Genomic DNA, 16,421 nt, shown 5'->3' on the forward strand with positions numbered 1-16,421 from the left:
TACCTGAATCATTTTTCTTGGAAATTAGTTTCAAACAATTGTAAACTAAAATAATAACAGTATTAAGTTTGTCTTTTGATTGCAAAATAAGTTTGGCTCTTGATTATAGCATAAATAAATAAATAAAAATACAAATTAACTCAATTTCTTACATGAATCCTGCATTTCACTAGTTTGAAACGAACACAAACTAAGAAGAAAAAGACGAAAAAAGGCTTACCTGAAATCAAATCTGCTTGTGCTTTGAATCAAATAGGCTCACTTTTCATAGACTTCAGCTTACATATTAATTTTCCTAAAAACAGCTATACGAATGTAACATGCATTTAATAAATTAAAGACAGTTAAAGAGGAAGAACTCCTTTTTTATTTATTGAAAACATTATAAAATATGAACTCAGTTGTTCATTTCTATGTAACATGTTTACATGAACCACTATAAGCAGAGGCAGACAGATCATCAAATGGTCCCACAAAGATTTCAGAGAGAGATAATCCTGATCATTCGGACGAGAACATATACTGCGATTTTAACTTTCCCCTCATAGTTAAATCAAAGCGAACCCTAAACACCTTCAGTAACAGCTCAGGCATTGGCGCTGAAGTCAAACTAGTGCTAGACGTTTACATTCACAGTAAGATTATTATGGCGTTTGATACATCAGATCAGGCCGTTTTTGGACTTGCACATTATCAGAATACAGACGGACTACCACGACACAACAGTACACAACCCACTCACTGTGGCCAGATACACGAACGGCCCAATACACTTACCGCATAAACTTTGGGATGACTTCCTGATGATTTTTTTGTTTTATTTATCTGTGGTTTCCCTGCAGAAATAAACACAGCATCAGCATGCTGAATGTTTTGGCCGTTATGGTCTCACGCACACATTCACGCATGCAAACGAAAAGTAAAGTTCTTCGATTTTGGTCCAGTCATGGCACTGACCCGTGTTTAACAGGTCAGAAGGATTGTCCTTGTGTGAGGTGCTTGTGTAACAGGCACGCTAACTTCCTTTAGCATCCTAAGCATAGCAGAAGGGCACAGCCGATTAAATAATTACATTCTCATAGCTTTTTAAATATAGTGTTGTAGCTCAAGCAGGATGTTTCCTGTGTTCCTACCCACTAAATGTAACTTAAAAACAATAGTTTTATTCATAAATGGCTGTATGTGCACTTCCTCTACCGTTGGTTCACTGCATAGTGTTCTGCATCGAAATGTGTTTTCCTGCATAGCACCGATCAATAAACCCAAAACCAGAGGGACAGTGAACCCCGAACCCTAAACGCCTCACCTATGTAACAGCTACAAAGACATATTTTTCCTAAATATACACAACAACCCTCTCCGCAGGGAGAGAAAATGATGGCATCATCTCTCTGGATGCCGCTCGACAGACACCATGAGCGTTGGTATGATCTGAACAGGATTATAAACACAAACGTGTGTCCAGTCGCGATGTGTAGTGCACGGCTGTTTGTGTGTGGAAGGATGCATTCATGACTTCCTGTGTCGGACTGTGTCCATACTGCCGTTTAGTTTGCTACGGCCTGATGTGGCTAAATTGCTGCCGTCAGCGTGTCCAGGGACTCTGTCCCGCTCTGAAGACCCTTCCTGTCTGCGCCGGCGTGTTTCTTTGTATCGGAGTGTGATGTCACTGTCAACACAGAACACTTGGTCAGTTAACATGTTAGTCAGGACATTTAATCACTTCCTAAATCTTTAATTAATATATATAATACACTAACAAACTATTATTTTTGCAGCATATAATATTGCATCTGCAGCAGTTTTTTTTAGGATGACTTCCTGATTCTGACAATTAAATAAATACATTTATTTTATATGCATATATACATACATATATGTTGTAGATTATCTACAATGTGTGTATATCAATTTTTAAAATTAATAAACAAACAAAATTCTCATAATATATACACACACACATATACACACACTATTCTTTAAAAAAATTATAAGCAGAATAGTATATTCTGGGGCAGTATACATGTAAATACCATTCTGAAAAGAGCCTTGATAGTCATTTTGACTATTTGGATATGATTTATCTTCAAATAAAAGCTTGAAAATTATATTTTGTGCAAGAAATTAATTTATTATTAATAATTAGGGCTGGGATAATAAATCAATGCATTGCGAATCGAGTAATTACTCTGCATCGATTCTGAGATTTTCCGAATGCATCGCAATTCTCTCTTGAACCGATTCTGAGCTTAGTTTTGAACAGCTGATGGCACTGCGTGCTTTAGAAACAGCCATACTCTTGCTTGATTCCAGTTTCTAACACACAAAACACTTGAACATAAAATAATCATTCATACAGTTGAAGCGAATTACAAGGATGCTCATAGTGGGCTGTTTACATTAATATCACATCTTAAAAGCTGAGGTGCAAGTACATAACCACTTACATGACTCAGCCGAACACACAAGGGTTCTTCTTCGTGAGCATTTGAGAGTGCGGTTAAAAACTAGCCTAGAGCACCATCTGCTGTTAAAAACTAAGCTCAGAATCGATTCCAGAGAGAATCGTAATGCATTCCGAAAATCTCAGAATCGATCCACAAATCGCGATGCAGCGATTTATTGTCCCAGCCCTATTAATAAAAATTATTTTATTTTGCTATCGTGCTTATGGAGATGATTTGCAGGTTTATTACCGGATGAAGAACCGCCACAAGGTCCAAATGAGGATGAGGACGATTCCGAGTATCCAGCATTGTGTGATGAAGAAGGGGATTGGCAGCATGATGGTGTTGGGATCGTATTTGACCACGATCAGAAACTCCGTAACAGTGATGGCTGCCACAATCCACGCTTGCTGGCCCAACTTTTTATGGAATTTCCTAGAATCCAAATGATACATTAGATTGACTTACTACAAAACACAGTTAACACACAATAAATGTATGGCAGCACAGAAAAAAACCCAGTTCCTAGTGAGCTGCCTAACTAGGTCATATTTTTAGGCCTCATTAACATGGAAAAAAAAGCCACTCCAAACAACAAAAATCTTAAAAAGCACAGATGTTTATTTGTAAATGACTTCCAAAATAGAAGGAAGAATTGAGGGAAACTGATTTTAAACACAAATTAACTTTCACCCAATAAATGTGCATCAAAAGCATCAAATCATTATCTTAGCAACATGCAAGTCAACTTTCCACTGGATTCAGATGTTAACGAAATATAGCTTGCGTCAGATTAAAGGAATAGTTCATCCAAAAAGGAAAATTTGCTGAAAGTTTACTCGCCCCCCTCAGGTCATCCTAGATGTACTGTAGATGTTTGTTTCTTCATCGGTACAGATTTGGAGAAATTTAGCATTACATCACTTGCTCACCAATGGATCCTCTGCAGTGAATGGGTGCCGTCAGAATGAGAGTCCAAACAGCTGATAAAAACATCACAATAATCTACACGACTCCCATCCATCAATTAACATCTTGTGAAGCAAAAATCTGCATGTTTATAATAAGCTTTTCACTTCACAAGACATTAAATGACGAACTGGAATCTTGTGGATTATTGGTGAGCAAGTGATGTAATGTGATGTAAGAATGAAACAAACAAACACATCTACATCCTGGATGGCCTGAAGTTGAGTAAAATTTCCTTTTTGGGTGAGCTGTTCCTTTAAGCCAGAATGCTGTCTTAGAAGTTAGCAGCCTACATAAACAACAAATCTAGAGTGAACTTACGGATCATCCATGAAGTCGTAGATCTCTCGCATAGCCACTCCACCCACATTCACAAAGAAGACGAGCCGCAGAAGCACCAGATAATGTTCAGGAGGCATCCACAACACAAACTTCAAATAGAACGTATTCAGCTCCGCCAATAAGAACTGCAAATAAGTGAGAGAAAATGGCATAATTTTTCATTCAAAATCATTGTGCAGTGACTGCATGTACTGATCATGTGACTCACCGTGAAAATAATACCCAACACCGCCAGCCATCTTCGCAGGTTAGATGCGGGGCGCCACTCAAACTTCACCCAGCTGTACGGGGTAAACTGGAAGGCAATACGTTTGATTTTCCCCCTGAAACACAAAACTGCAGAATGTCATAACAGTTCAGTGTGTTTGACCTCCAGACATGTCTTTTCAGAGGTTTATCGTGTTTTTACTTGTATGTTGGGATGTTCCACAATCCCTGCCACTGATACGGCTTCATGGAGAGCCAACCGAGAGTCTTCATGCCACAGTATATGCCCAACCCATTACACACCAACACATCCATGATCCACTGCAGCAGGAGAGAGTCACTTCATGAGGATTTGTTTTATCTGCATGATTCACAGGGTGTATTTGGTTTGTTTTACTCACATGGTCCCACCAGCACTCAGAGAAGTTGGGCAGCTGGTGTTCGAGACTGTACTCCAGGAACTCAAACATCACACTGATGATCATACACATCCACCAGTCCCTGATCACCAGCGTCTGACACACACAGACATAAAACACATGACTAATAGTTTCGAATTCAGTTTTCTGATGCCGTCTGCTGATTTTAGGCGTGTGGTAGCACGTTCACAGATCAGATTTTGACCAACCTTAATGTACCAGCCGAGAAAATGGGCAGGAACAAATCCATCCATTTTGTCCTGTTGGGAAAATAATAAAATAATAATAAAAATAACCCTAATTTTTTCCTGCTGCAAAATCAAACTCAAGTATTAAATACAACATGAAATTAAAATGTGCTCTATTTCTTTAAATAAATGACCTTGGCCTTACCAATTGATCAGTGCATGTTATTTTAAAGAAAAAATGTTTCATATTAATTTTTTTTAAAATATTCGGTTTGATTTGGAAATGCATCAAATTACAGAACTTAAATGCTGATTCATGTTGTTTCTACATAGCTGTGCTAGTTTTATGTCTCTAATATCACACTGTATCCTCTTAATAATATTTCAATTTATATAGATATTTCATGTCTATTTATTTATTTAGAAAATAACCATGTAAGAGTAGGATAATGTACAGTCAGACAGTCATCATCATTAGAGTTTACTGTCATACACAAATGACTGTACATTATCTGTAACATACTGTATATGCATAATAAATCTGTGATGAATGATCAGATGGATATTTAAGTGACTAGCCATATGCGCAAACCTCTGTAACAGACGCATCTGTATTACCAGTGCCAATGTCGTTTATTAATATTGATTTTAATACATACCCAGATATTGTGGAAGGGGTCGGCAGGATGTCCAGGGTCATAAATGAGGCAGTTCCCGCCATAACCTCTTTCAGGAAGAGGGACGCCAAGTTTTGGGTCAATGTATTTCATAAACTGCCTGCCATCATGCACTGTCTGAAAGACAAATCAGAAATTTCAATATGACACAATATGGACAAAATATATGTAAAGTTGTGTTTTTGAAGCTGATAACAAACCTGAAACAGGATGAAGATGAGAAAGAGTTCATACACAACAGAAACGCATAGCCAGAAACGCCAGTATGCTGCAAAAGACAAACACTTACCCATAAACATTAACTCTCATTTAAACATATAAAAGCACTAAAAATACTGATGCGCTAATATACAAATAACTAGAGAATTGTGGGGGGTTTATGTTGGATGATTGAAATGTTTGTTTTCTGTATCACAACTGAACTATTACAATTCATCTGCATTTGGGTTATTGGGGTGTGTTGATTATTTAAGATTGTATGGCTACATCATCAGAAATATTATTTTCATGGCAAACTCAAAATAGTACAAATTATAAATGAATCTCAATAACAATACAACTTCAGTTAAAAAATACAATTATATGCAATGTATTACAGAACTATTTTAAAATGACAGAAAATATTTTTCTTTCAGCAACATAAATATAGCAATTATTCAAGCTATTTCAATGTTTCTGTGAGCCATCAGATACAATAATCAAGCATTTGGTCAATATGTAAAAAAGAAACTCAAACACTATTTTTTTTAAGTTAACATGCTTGAATTAAGGAATTGAGATTAAGACTGTGAAGCCCTTTTGACTACAACCATTTGTTTGCATCTACGTCTCTAAAGACTGTCTCTATGTTGGAGTCCCCAGATGCTTCTTCTAAAACGACCTCACATACTTCACTGGATTGAAATTTAACACTGCTCACTGTGACAGTTAGCCCAACTTATAATTTGTGTCTACATTTGTCTGTTATCTCGTGCCAAGCGAGAGGCTTCAATGACCGGAGGAGGAGACCTTCAATCAACTTTCAGGTTTCTGTGAGAGATGCATTGAAAGCTCTGATCCAGCTCGTCCAGCAAAGCAAGTCGGCCCTCATAACAGTGAGTGTTTTGAAGGAGTTGTGAGTTACTGTTGCTATGAAAGTATACTCATTGTTTCTTATGTTGAAACTGTCTCAGAAATCTACTTCATACAGTACCTTATCTTCTCATAATTTAAAGAAGTTAAACTACTGTCAATCTACGTCTTTGATTAGTTAGCTATGTTACAAATTAATAAGTAGCAGCTACTACAAAAGCTATGTTTCTCAGGCACACAAAGATGATTTACAGTGAAAGCATCAAACTCGAACACAAATTTACAAAAGGGCTGCAAAATGCACATTGCCATTTTTCCCAATAAAAATTCTAACTGCAATTTTAAATGTAACTTTGGGCTGCACAAAAAAAGTAGTAGTAGTAGTTATTTAATCTTATTTCCATGTCAGCATCTAAGGCTATCTTCATGGCAAAAACGGAGTTGGAATAATAAAAGAGTTACAAACACAAAATAAAATTTTTTTTTTTTTAAATGTCCTGTTGGGAAAATAATACAATAATAATAAAAATAACCCTAATTTTTTCCTGCTGCAAAATCAAACTCAAGTATTAAATACAACATGAAATTAAAATGTGCTCTATTTCTTTAAATAAATGACCTTGGCCTTACCAATTGATCAGTGCATGTTATTTTAAAGAAAAAATGTTTCATATAAAATTTTTTTTAAATATTCGGTTTGATTTGGAAATGTATCAAATTACAGAACTTAAATGCTGATTCATGTTGTTTCTACATAGCTGTGCTAGTTTTATGTCTCTAATATCACACTGTATCCTCTTAATAATATTTCAATTTATATAGATATTTCATGTCTATTTATTTATTTAGAAAATAACCATGTAAGAGTAGGATAATGTACAGTCAGACAGTCATCATCATTAGAGTTTACTGTCATACACAAATGACTGTACATTATCTGTAACATACTGTATATGCATAATAAATCTGTGATGAATGATCAGATGGATATTTAAGTGACTAGCCATATGCGCAAACCTCTGTAACAGACGCATCTGTATTACCAGTGCCAATGTCGTTTATTAATATTGATTTTAATACATACCCAGATATTGTGGAAGGGGTCGGCGGTCGGAAAAAATACAGCAGATAAAATAACAAGGTTTTTTAAATTAACTTATGATAAAAAAAAAATCTAAAGTCTTTTCTGGTAAAAACCTTACTGAACACATCCCTGAGTGACTTAAGAAAAAAAAATTTTTTTTTTTTACTGGGCATTACTGCATAACTTGTCCAAAAAGTACGATTATACAGAAATAAAACAATAAAATGTAAATTATTTGTATTAGGGTGCTGATTACTACTCAATAGAATTATTAATAATATTATAAACACTATAAAATTATTGTAACATTTCACCGTAAAAAAAAAAAACATTTAAGATAAAATTTACTATACAGAACTGTAAAATTACAATTACAATATTTATACCACTATTTATTTATTCTTAAGTGTGCAGCCTTAATTTACATAAAAATAACTTCTGAAAACTCCTACATAATCTACATAATCAATTCTAAAAAAGGGATCATCTGCAGTTTAATTATTTACCTTTATACTGCAAAAAAATGCCATGTACAGACTTCTGGGAACACTACTGAGTGACTCAAATGACTGAGAAGAAGACAAATGAATCAGTCTTCTCAACATGACTTGCAAGGCACCTTTAGAAGACTATATGATGATTGCATCAGCTCGCACAATTGTAATGCAATGTGAAAAACAATGATGTATTTGTTTAGTCACGCAGCACTGTTAGTTGTTGGAAAGCGTGTTACTGGAAAAGCTGCGTTATTCTTAAAACAGCTGAGCGAATGTCACATTACTGAAACCTGTGGTTAAGTCACTACTTTTAGCTACTCCACCTCAACAGCAGCAGAAGACCTCACAATTACAGCCTCTCAAAGCTGACCTGAAGGTGATGTGAAACCTGGGTTAAGGTTAAATCATCTCTGAATAAAGGTTACTGTTCTGACTTCAGTTAGGGTTAGATCATGTAAAGGTTACTGGTCTGACCTGGGTGAGGACGTGTGAAGGGTCCATCTTTAGCTTGTGTTACTCCAAAACAAAGGAACACCAGAATACTGGCCACAATTCCTCTGAAAAAGACAAAAAATACACAAATTAAAAACAAACACTGGAGAAAATGTGACTGGTTCTTTCTGTGTAAAATTCGCTGCCATGGTGTTTCTAGGACGTTGCTAGGCGAATGCTAATGAATAGAATAGAAGAATGAATAGAAACAATGGCCGCCCACATTTTTAGTGACCTTGGTTCCACAAGTATTTTTCCTATTCATTTTTCACCGAGAACTAAAAAAAAAAAAAAAAAAAAAAATAAAAGTATTTTTAAAGAGTCATGAATCAAATCAACCAGCAACAAGGTTAATATCTTTTTTCTCAGAAATGTGTGATATAAACTTGCAACTGCTAGTTATAAAGTCAGAATTGCAAGATATAAAGTCGCAATCGTGAGAAATAATGTCAGAATTGCGAACTTGTAACTTTTTTCACGCAAATGCAAGTTTATCTCACAGTTCTGACTTTTTTCTCACGATTGAGAAAAATAAACTTGCAATTGCGAGTTGTAAAGTCCAATTTTAAGGATAATTGCGAGTAAGACTTTCTCAGAATTGCATGTTTGTGATTTATGATGCAATTCTGAGATAAAAAAGTCTGAATTATGAGATAAAAAGGCGCAATTGCATTTTTTATTCAGTGACGGAAATGGACTTCCGTAGTTCTCTGACTGGTGAAGAGTCGCTGCAGAATCATGGGAAATGTGGTTTTTTTTTCACCAGGAAATCAATGATTTTAAGCAATATGCAAAATAATGAGGGCTGATGGCATCAACAAAAACATATTTCATCGATTAACAATCCTGCAGTAGGTCTGTCTTTAAAGATTTATAAACTATCGTTCAAAATAAATCAAAACCCGACTTTTGTTATTTAAGTGTGTCAGGTGGTCGTCTCACAAAGATCAATACTTGGGGTTAGTTCAAAACTTGCAAGAACTGCTAATAAATCTACACACTGTATATTCATACTGAAATACTAGCTGCTCTTTCTTCTGATAAAGGTCATGTGCTTTTAAGCACAGTAGGTCAGTCCGTGACCTGGACTTTGTGATCAGCAGCAGATGTCACACATAATCCTGTTAGCCAATAGAAAGCATGCCACTTGCCAAGGCCATCCCAGCTACAGCCATGTGGCATTTCTGTCCACATCGGACCACTTTAACTTTAGCTTCTGCTCAGGAGGAAATGGTGCATGTCATTCTCTGGCGCTGTGAACTGAATTCTGGTCTCTGCTAAAGGTAAAGGACACACAGACTGCATGCCAGTCATACCTTTTAGTGTTGTACGCCGTGTCATGTGGCGTCTCCTCCAATAGTGTCACATAAACCAGAGCACATGTCAGGATGAACAGCACGGTCACAGTATGTGCCCTCCTGCAGAGAAAAAGACGAAACGAGTACAGTGCTTGCATTCAAACATTATTGGCAGAAGTCTGGTTTGAGCTTTTTTCCACATTCAAAACCTGCTGAGCTGGTATACAGGTTGATCATAAACACAACCACACCTCAATACACACACACATAGGGGGAGAGAGAAGAGATCAGTACAGCAGTTTATTACAGCAAATCCAGTTCTTGGAATTGATTTTCAAGAGGTAATTTGACCTTTAAAAGGTAAAGTTTTTATTCTCAACATTTATGGCTGTTACCTATAAAAGCAAACAGAAAATGAAGGTAGCTTTAAATAATAACTTTTCAAAGCCTTTAAATTGAGAAAAGCATAGCATTTAAAAATTTAAGTCAAGACAACACTACTGTTTTGAACAAAAATAAATAAATAAAATAACAAAACAACTAAATAAATATATATATGATACAGTATTTTGGAAAAATCATCACTTTAGGCCTTACAATTTACAATACAACAAAGAAAAACAATTAGTACTATTGGATTTCTATTTCTATTATTAATTTCTATTATTATTATCATCATCATCATAATAAATATTAACAACGATAATTTGATTTATAGTAATCTGATTACATTAATTACTGCATTAAAAATCAAGATTAAAAACAAAAACAACTTCTGAATATTGACTGAAAACTAAAACAAACAATTTATGCAGACAATTAGCATAAATGTTATTGGATTATTATTATTAATATTATTAACACAATAATTATTAAGATTATTATTATAGTAATTTGTGATTCTTTGGGATATTATGAAATATATCAAATGTCATTCTTTGTTTAACGTTTATAAATCTATACACCGTATATCTGTCGTGTTTTTCTTCTTTACAGTTCTGTGTAAGAGACTAGGAGAGAAAGAGTCTCTTCCACAGCATCTGTCCATCTTAAAGCCTTTAATTGATCGAGTGTCATTCTGCTGAGGTTGCAGAAGAGAGAAAAGCCGAGCAAAGCTGAACAGCCTCTGGACATCACACACACACACACCATCATATCCCTACCTACACACATTAACCACAGAAAGGCAATGAAATCAAAGAACACACAATCAGTTAATAAACATAAACATTACCATAACATGAGTGGCGTGAACTCACCAGAAGAACGTGTTGGTTCCATCATCGAACACTTCACACTCAGAGCGGCCAGTTAACTGGATATCATCTGTGCCTGACCTCTTCCACTCGCCTTTAGCCATCACGGCAGAGCTTAAACTAAACCTGAACTAAACTAAACCTAACCCACCTGTGATTTCACTGACAACTATCTAAAGCCAACACACATGAACCAAACTTACCCTCACACAACACATATATGACTTCCAACCTAAACTTAACAGACACCTGTGATTTCAAACTGAACTAAACCTAATTGACACCTGAACTATCTGTAACCCAACTGACCTGTCATGTCAAACTGAACCTAACCAATAGACCTGTGCTGAACTGATTCAACTGACCTGCAACTAAACTGACCACTAACCCACCATACCCTTGCTGTGATTTACAACCAAACTAATCCTGACTAACTCACCTGAAATTAAAACTCAGACCTAACCAACCCAAACCCAACTCACTTGCGCTGAGATTTAAGCCTGAACTAACTAAACCAGAATAAATCGCTACAACCCAATAACTAACCCAAACCAACAAAGACTCACCTGAACTAGCTAAACCAGCGCAGCTGTGCGGAGCCTTAAACCTGGAATAAAACTACTAAAATCACAGTAAGCCACATGAGCTCGTGAGCGTCCCGCCACTGGCCGGTAACGGAGCGCGAGCGCATTAACCGCGAGGTTTTGAGAACCGGCAGGAAAATGACCTCTTCAGGCTTCATATATGAACGCAACGCGAACGCACCATCCTCTGAAAGCCAATAAAACGATTTTACAGAGTGCAGCAGGCGCACGCGCACCTCTCATGCGCTTCAGAAAAATATAACCATGGTCGCGCGGCATGGCGTCATGTCCGCTCATCCCACAAGGCGGCGTCACAAATTTGTGTGTTTGGTCATCAAAGCATGCGCACAACATGCCGCTCTGTTCTCTCCTTCCACAATCAGTGATGAACACATCACTATGTATTTGTTGTTTATGTGCATGCATTTAATACATTTGTAACGTACGAATGGTTGTAAGTATATTATACGAGTCTATACTTTATACATCTAGTATATTATGCACACAGGTTTATTAAACATGAGCGCACTAACAATCTTTCAAATAAAGACTAACCGGTTTAAACACAGGATGACAGATTATTAGGTGTGGTGGAAAGATTTATATAATCATAAGAAATTTCCATCACATGATCACAGGAGACATTCTGAGAGACCATGCCTTCCACGGTGAAAATTACATTAAACCAGGAACTTTAAAACTAATAAACGACTTTAATACATTTGTAACGTACGAATAGTTGTAAGTATATTATACGAGTCTATACTTTATACATCTAGTATATTATGCACATATTATTAAACATGAACGCACTAACAATCTTTCAAATAAAGACTAACCGGTTTAAACACAGGATGACAGATTATTAGGTGTGGTGGAAAGATTTATATAATCATAAGAAATTTCCATCACATGATCACAGGAGACATTCTGAGAGACCATGCCTTCCACGGTGAAAATTACATTAAACCAGGAACTTTAAAACTAATAAACGACAACACTGTGATAACATCCATACATTATGTAAGCAGTCTGTTTATGCGAAACACATTAACTCCTGCTTTTGCGTAGTAATGGTGTTTCTGTTTAGGCTACAACTCTAAAAGCTTTTACAGGAAGCAGATTCAGCGCAAATACAGCACTCAGTCAGTCTCAACATGTCAGTGGTTCTCAGTAGAGCTCGGTTCACTTATTTATAATTGTAAGGGTTAAACTGTACTATTACTAAGCCTTAACTCTGTGTGTCTCTCTCATAATAAACCTTGTTATATTTGCTTGTTGCAGAGCAAGATTTGTGTGTATTTGTTAGACTCCAATTCAGACTCATTTGTCCGCTAATACATGCAGATTACAGAATATAAATATGATGAGTGAAGCCAGCAATTAACAAGGCCATAAACTTCTTATCTGATCTTATTTAGATTTGCCTCAAAGTTTATTTAACGTAATACTACACTGTGATTAAAAGGGGGCGCTGTTGAACTATTCACAGACACAAAGCTCAACTACTGAACAGAAACGATTCATTTCTTTTTTTTCTTCTCCCCCTCAACTACAGACTCTTGACTCAGGGGTTGATTTTTATTGCTACAAGATTTCAACCCTTGTCTTTTTGTTATGCGAAGGTCAAATTAACACTGAACTGGAAAGTTTATACTTTCATGATTTTATTATAAGTTTCTAACTTCATATTAATATAAATGAATTATAATAAAGCACTGATTTAGATTTGCTACTTTTAAATACTTCAATCTTCAATTAGATTCTATTGGGGTTTTTTTTCCTTGTCCCAGACCCATATTTTAATATTAAAATATAAAAATCCATAGTAAAAATTATTGTCTTAAAAAGTGTGAAATAAACACGTTGTTTCAAAATGTAAAAAATGTATATGAACATAATAATAAAATAATTTATAGTGTAGTTACTTGCTTACCAAGGACGAAACAGTGTCAGTGAAGAACGTGTTAAAATTAAATAAGAGACAATTTTATGGGAAATCGAAATAAATGTCACTTGAATAGAATGTTTTTATTGTGTATTATTCCAATCAAACCGTCAAATTAATTTTTGTATATGACAGGCTACACACATATAGGCCTACCTACCACATATTCTTTAGAAAATAAGTTTTAAGCATCTAACTGAACACTTTTTTGATGGCTATCATTTTGATGTATTGGATTATAATTAGTTTTTAATTAGACGGTTATCTTTAGTTCAGCGTATTTTACTCCGGGTGGTGCAATGTGAGCGGCGGGGGAAAAAGCGCTAAAATTATACATTTAAAAGAAGAGCGTAAGGCAACGATGCACAACCAATCACAGCAGAATATATGCGGGTCTAACCAATCACAGAGGAGTAGAGGCGGGTCTAACAACAGAACCAAAAGGATGGGGGATGTTGACCAATAGGAGTAGAGCGTGTAGTTTTACACCGCTGAGGCGCAGGACTTTAAATCTGACGAGATTAAATCAATTTTACGATCTATAACGACGTGTGTTGTAATTCACACTGACTTTTTTGCCCTTTAGAATTTAAAAAAATTATTTGGCCCATTTTATTCTGGATTTGTCCGCTATCGACGATGTCTGCCGTCCTGCTTTCCACCATCGCCAGGGAAAGACTGGCTCCACCGAAAACTGTTCCTCAGAGGAGCGCAGAGATACTTCCTCTACTGAAGCGCACGGGAACATGCAGAAATCTATTCGGACCGGTGGATCACGACGAGTTGAGGCAAGAATTATCCTCCAAACTTCGCGAAATATCTGAACGAGATCAGCTGAGGTGGAACTTTAACTTCAGCGAAGGACAGCCGCTGGATGGGGATTTAAAATGGGAGGAAAGTCGAGCTGAGGACTGTCCGCAGTTTTACAGAGAAACGACTGCCGTATCAAAGAGGCCTTTTGTGGACTCGCCCAAGACAGAAAGAATCACCCAAGTTGCCCCAAAATGTGTGGGTCGTTCGGTGAAGATTTTGAACCAAAGGAACCATATAAACAAGTGTAACCGAAGAAAATTATCTCGCAAAACAGTCGCTCGCGTCCAGACCAAGAGACTCGCAGACATGCGCATTACAGGTAACTAAACAATACGCGACCAATAATACTGCTATAAAATAAATACTAGTCATATAGCCTATAACAGAACAATGACAACATATTTCTTTTTTCTTTTTTTAAACAGTGTTCGTGTTTTAATGTTGTGAATGTGTTTTCTTGTAGATTTTTATGGGAAGAGGAAGAAAACGGACAGTGTTCATAAGGAAAGCGGAAACTTGGAATAAAAACACATCTTCTGAAGAAAAAAAGCGCACCAATGCGTGCGTCACAGAGTGGTGGCGGGAAAAGGCCGAAAGTAATGAGGTCTCAGAGTCTGACTCAAGTTATTGCGTGATAATGTGATTCTGGAATCGTATTTATTCACCGCTGTATGTGCCATTTAAACATGTAGAAGCAGCTCTGGTTGCTCTTTACAGTTTACAACTGATAAGTAACTTTAAATTAAAGTCAGGACAAGTAAGCCTATTTACTGTTTTATATATATATATCAGCATGTATATATTTTGTAATGACCTAAGTTATTTATTTATTGTTTTTTCACTTTTACATTTCATGTGTATTTTGTGGTTGAAAATGTAGCTTTATTTTCTTGAGCAAAATCACAATCCTGAGCCATATTTGTCATTGTTGTAAAGAAGTTCCTTTAATAAATGTGTACATATAAACTTAAGCTGTGTCTCGTCTAATTTGTGTTTTTTTCTAAAGATATAATAGTTAAAAATAACAGTCTATTGTTCTTAATACCTTTACAAGCATACACTGTTGACTGGGGTCTTGTGACACAGAAAATCACAACTATTACCAAATATCTTGTAGCTTTACAGTAACACACATCCAGCATTAGTATTATTTGGGTCATTCTTGTTAAGTAATACCATATGAGCTTTGTAGTTAAAAATGAATGCTGTTTTCTGGATAAGTTCAGGAACAGAAACTCTTAACTTGATAACACAATGGTATGGCAATGGTATGCAAAAGCACACTGAAAAAAAATGGTGTAGAAATAATTTGTACTCAGAAATTGCTAGGAAATTTCACAATTATAAAGAAATGGCAAGAAACACATGAATTAAATATTTAATAAGACAGACAGTATTTTCTTGTAAAAACACAAAAATCATTTTATTTACAAAAAAAGTACAGTTCAAAATTAAAGTTGTTCATTACTTAAGGGTCTCAACTTTTTGTTTTGTTAAAGTTTTAGTACTTTTGTTGTGTTTTTGTCATTTTTAGTAGTTTTTATGTCTATAGTTTTTTATATAGTTTTTTTATTTTTTACTACTTTAGTAGCAACATATACTACATTAAAATGAGAAATGTTGCCTTGGCAACTCGATTTTTTTTTACAACTTTTATTTTATTTCATTTAACCTTTATTTTATTTCAAACAATTTTTCCCAATAGTTTCAATTTTACTTTTACATAACCTATGTTTTTGTCATTTTTAGTCGTTTTTTATGTCTGTATAGTTTTTTATATAGTTTTATTTTTAGTTACTTTAGTAGCAACACGTTAAACTAAATTAAAATGAGAAATGTTGCCTTGGCAACTCGATTTTTTTTTTACAACTTTTATTTGATTTCATTTAACCTTTATTTTATTTCAAACAATTTTTCCCAATAGTTTCAATTTTACTTTTACATAACCTATAGGCTAACTATAATAACCCTGATAATATAGGCTATACATAATAGGATGGAATATGTGAGGCAAATATTTTTGAGTTTTTCTCACCAAAATTATGTCACTTTTTCAAGGACAGTGTTACTGGCCTTTGTTTGTTTGTGTGTGTGTGTGTGTGTGTGTAAGGACTAAAAGAATGGAAAGA

General features: G+C 35.4%; 2 protein-coding genes across 2 annotated transcripts; one reads left to right on the forward strand and one right to left on the reverse strand.

Annotated features, from left to right (window-relative positions):
* Positions 1 to 656: 656 nt before the first annotated feature.
* On the reverse strand, positions 657 to 11,821 carry LOC107720803 (phosphatidylserine synthase 2). The gene is made up of 12 exons (XM_016528635.1): positions 10,951 to 11,821; positions 9,710 to 9,811; positions 8,376 to 8,458; positions 5,450 to 5,517; positions 5,232 to 5,366; positions 4,594 to 4,644; positions 4,367 to 4,480; positions 4,168 to 4,286; positions 3,967 to 4,081; positions 3,738 to 3,883; positions 2,697 to 2,882; positions 657 to 1,669 (listed from the first exon to the last, which is right to left on the reverse strand). Exons 1-12 carry the CDS (start codon positions 11,049 to 11,051, stop codon positions 1,510 to 1,512), a joined length of 1,380 nt encoding a protein of 459 aa, XP_016384121.1. The 5' UTR covers positions 11,052 to 11,821; the 3' UTR covers positions 657 to 1,509.
* A 2,144-nt stretch (positions 11,822 to 13,965) lies between these two features.
* Positions 13,966 to 15,052, forward strand: LOC107720766 (cyclin-dependent kinase inhibitor 1C-like). The gene is made up of 2 exons (XM_016528591.1): positions 13,966 to 14,611; positions 14,756 to 15,052. Exons 1-2 carry the CDS (start codon positions 14,119 to 14,121, stop codon positions 14,815 to 14,817), a joined length of 555 nt encoding a protein of 184 aa, XP_016384077.1. The 5' UTR covers positions 13,966 to 14,118; the 3' UTR covers positions 14,818 to 15,052.
* Positions 15,053 to 16,421: the final 1,369 nt, after the last annotated feature.

The sequence above is a fragment of the Sinocyclocheilus rhinocerous genome, unplaced genomic scaffold (genome assembly GCF_001515625.1).
Source record: "Sinocyclocheilus rhinocerous isolate Xijiao unplaced genomic scaffold, SAMN03320098_v1.1 scaffold1022, whole genome shotgun sequence".
In the NCBI taxonomy this organism is placed as follows: domain Eukaryota; kingdom Metazoa; phylum Chordata; class Actinopteri; order Cypriniformes; family Cyprinidae; genus Sinocyclocheilus; species Sinocyclocheilus rhinocerous.

Excerpts from the sequence above, each read along its gene's own strand:
- LOC107720803 (XM_016528635.1), bottom strand. The coding sequence starts at position 11,051 with ATGGCTAAAGGCGAGTGGAAGAGGTCAGGCACAGATGATATCCAGTTA. Across the intron at positions 8,459-9,709 it reads ACGGCGTACAACACTAAAAG|AGGAATTGTGGCCAGTATTC; the intron begins GTATGACTGGCA and ends TGTCTTTTTCAG. Across the intron at positions 2,883-3,737 it reads TACGACTTCATGGATGATCC|GAAATTCCATAAAAAGTTGG; the intron begins GTAAGTTCACTC and ends TTTGGATTCTAG.
- LOC107720766 (XM_016528591.1), top strand. The coding sequence starts at position 14,119 with ATGTCTGCCGTCCTGCTTTCCACCATCGCCAGGGAAAGACTGGCTCCA. Across the intron at positions 14,612-14,755 it reads CGCAGACATGCGCATTACAG|ATTTTTATGGGAAGAGGAAG; the intron begins GTAACTAAACAA and ends GTTTTCTTGTAG.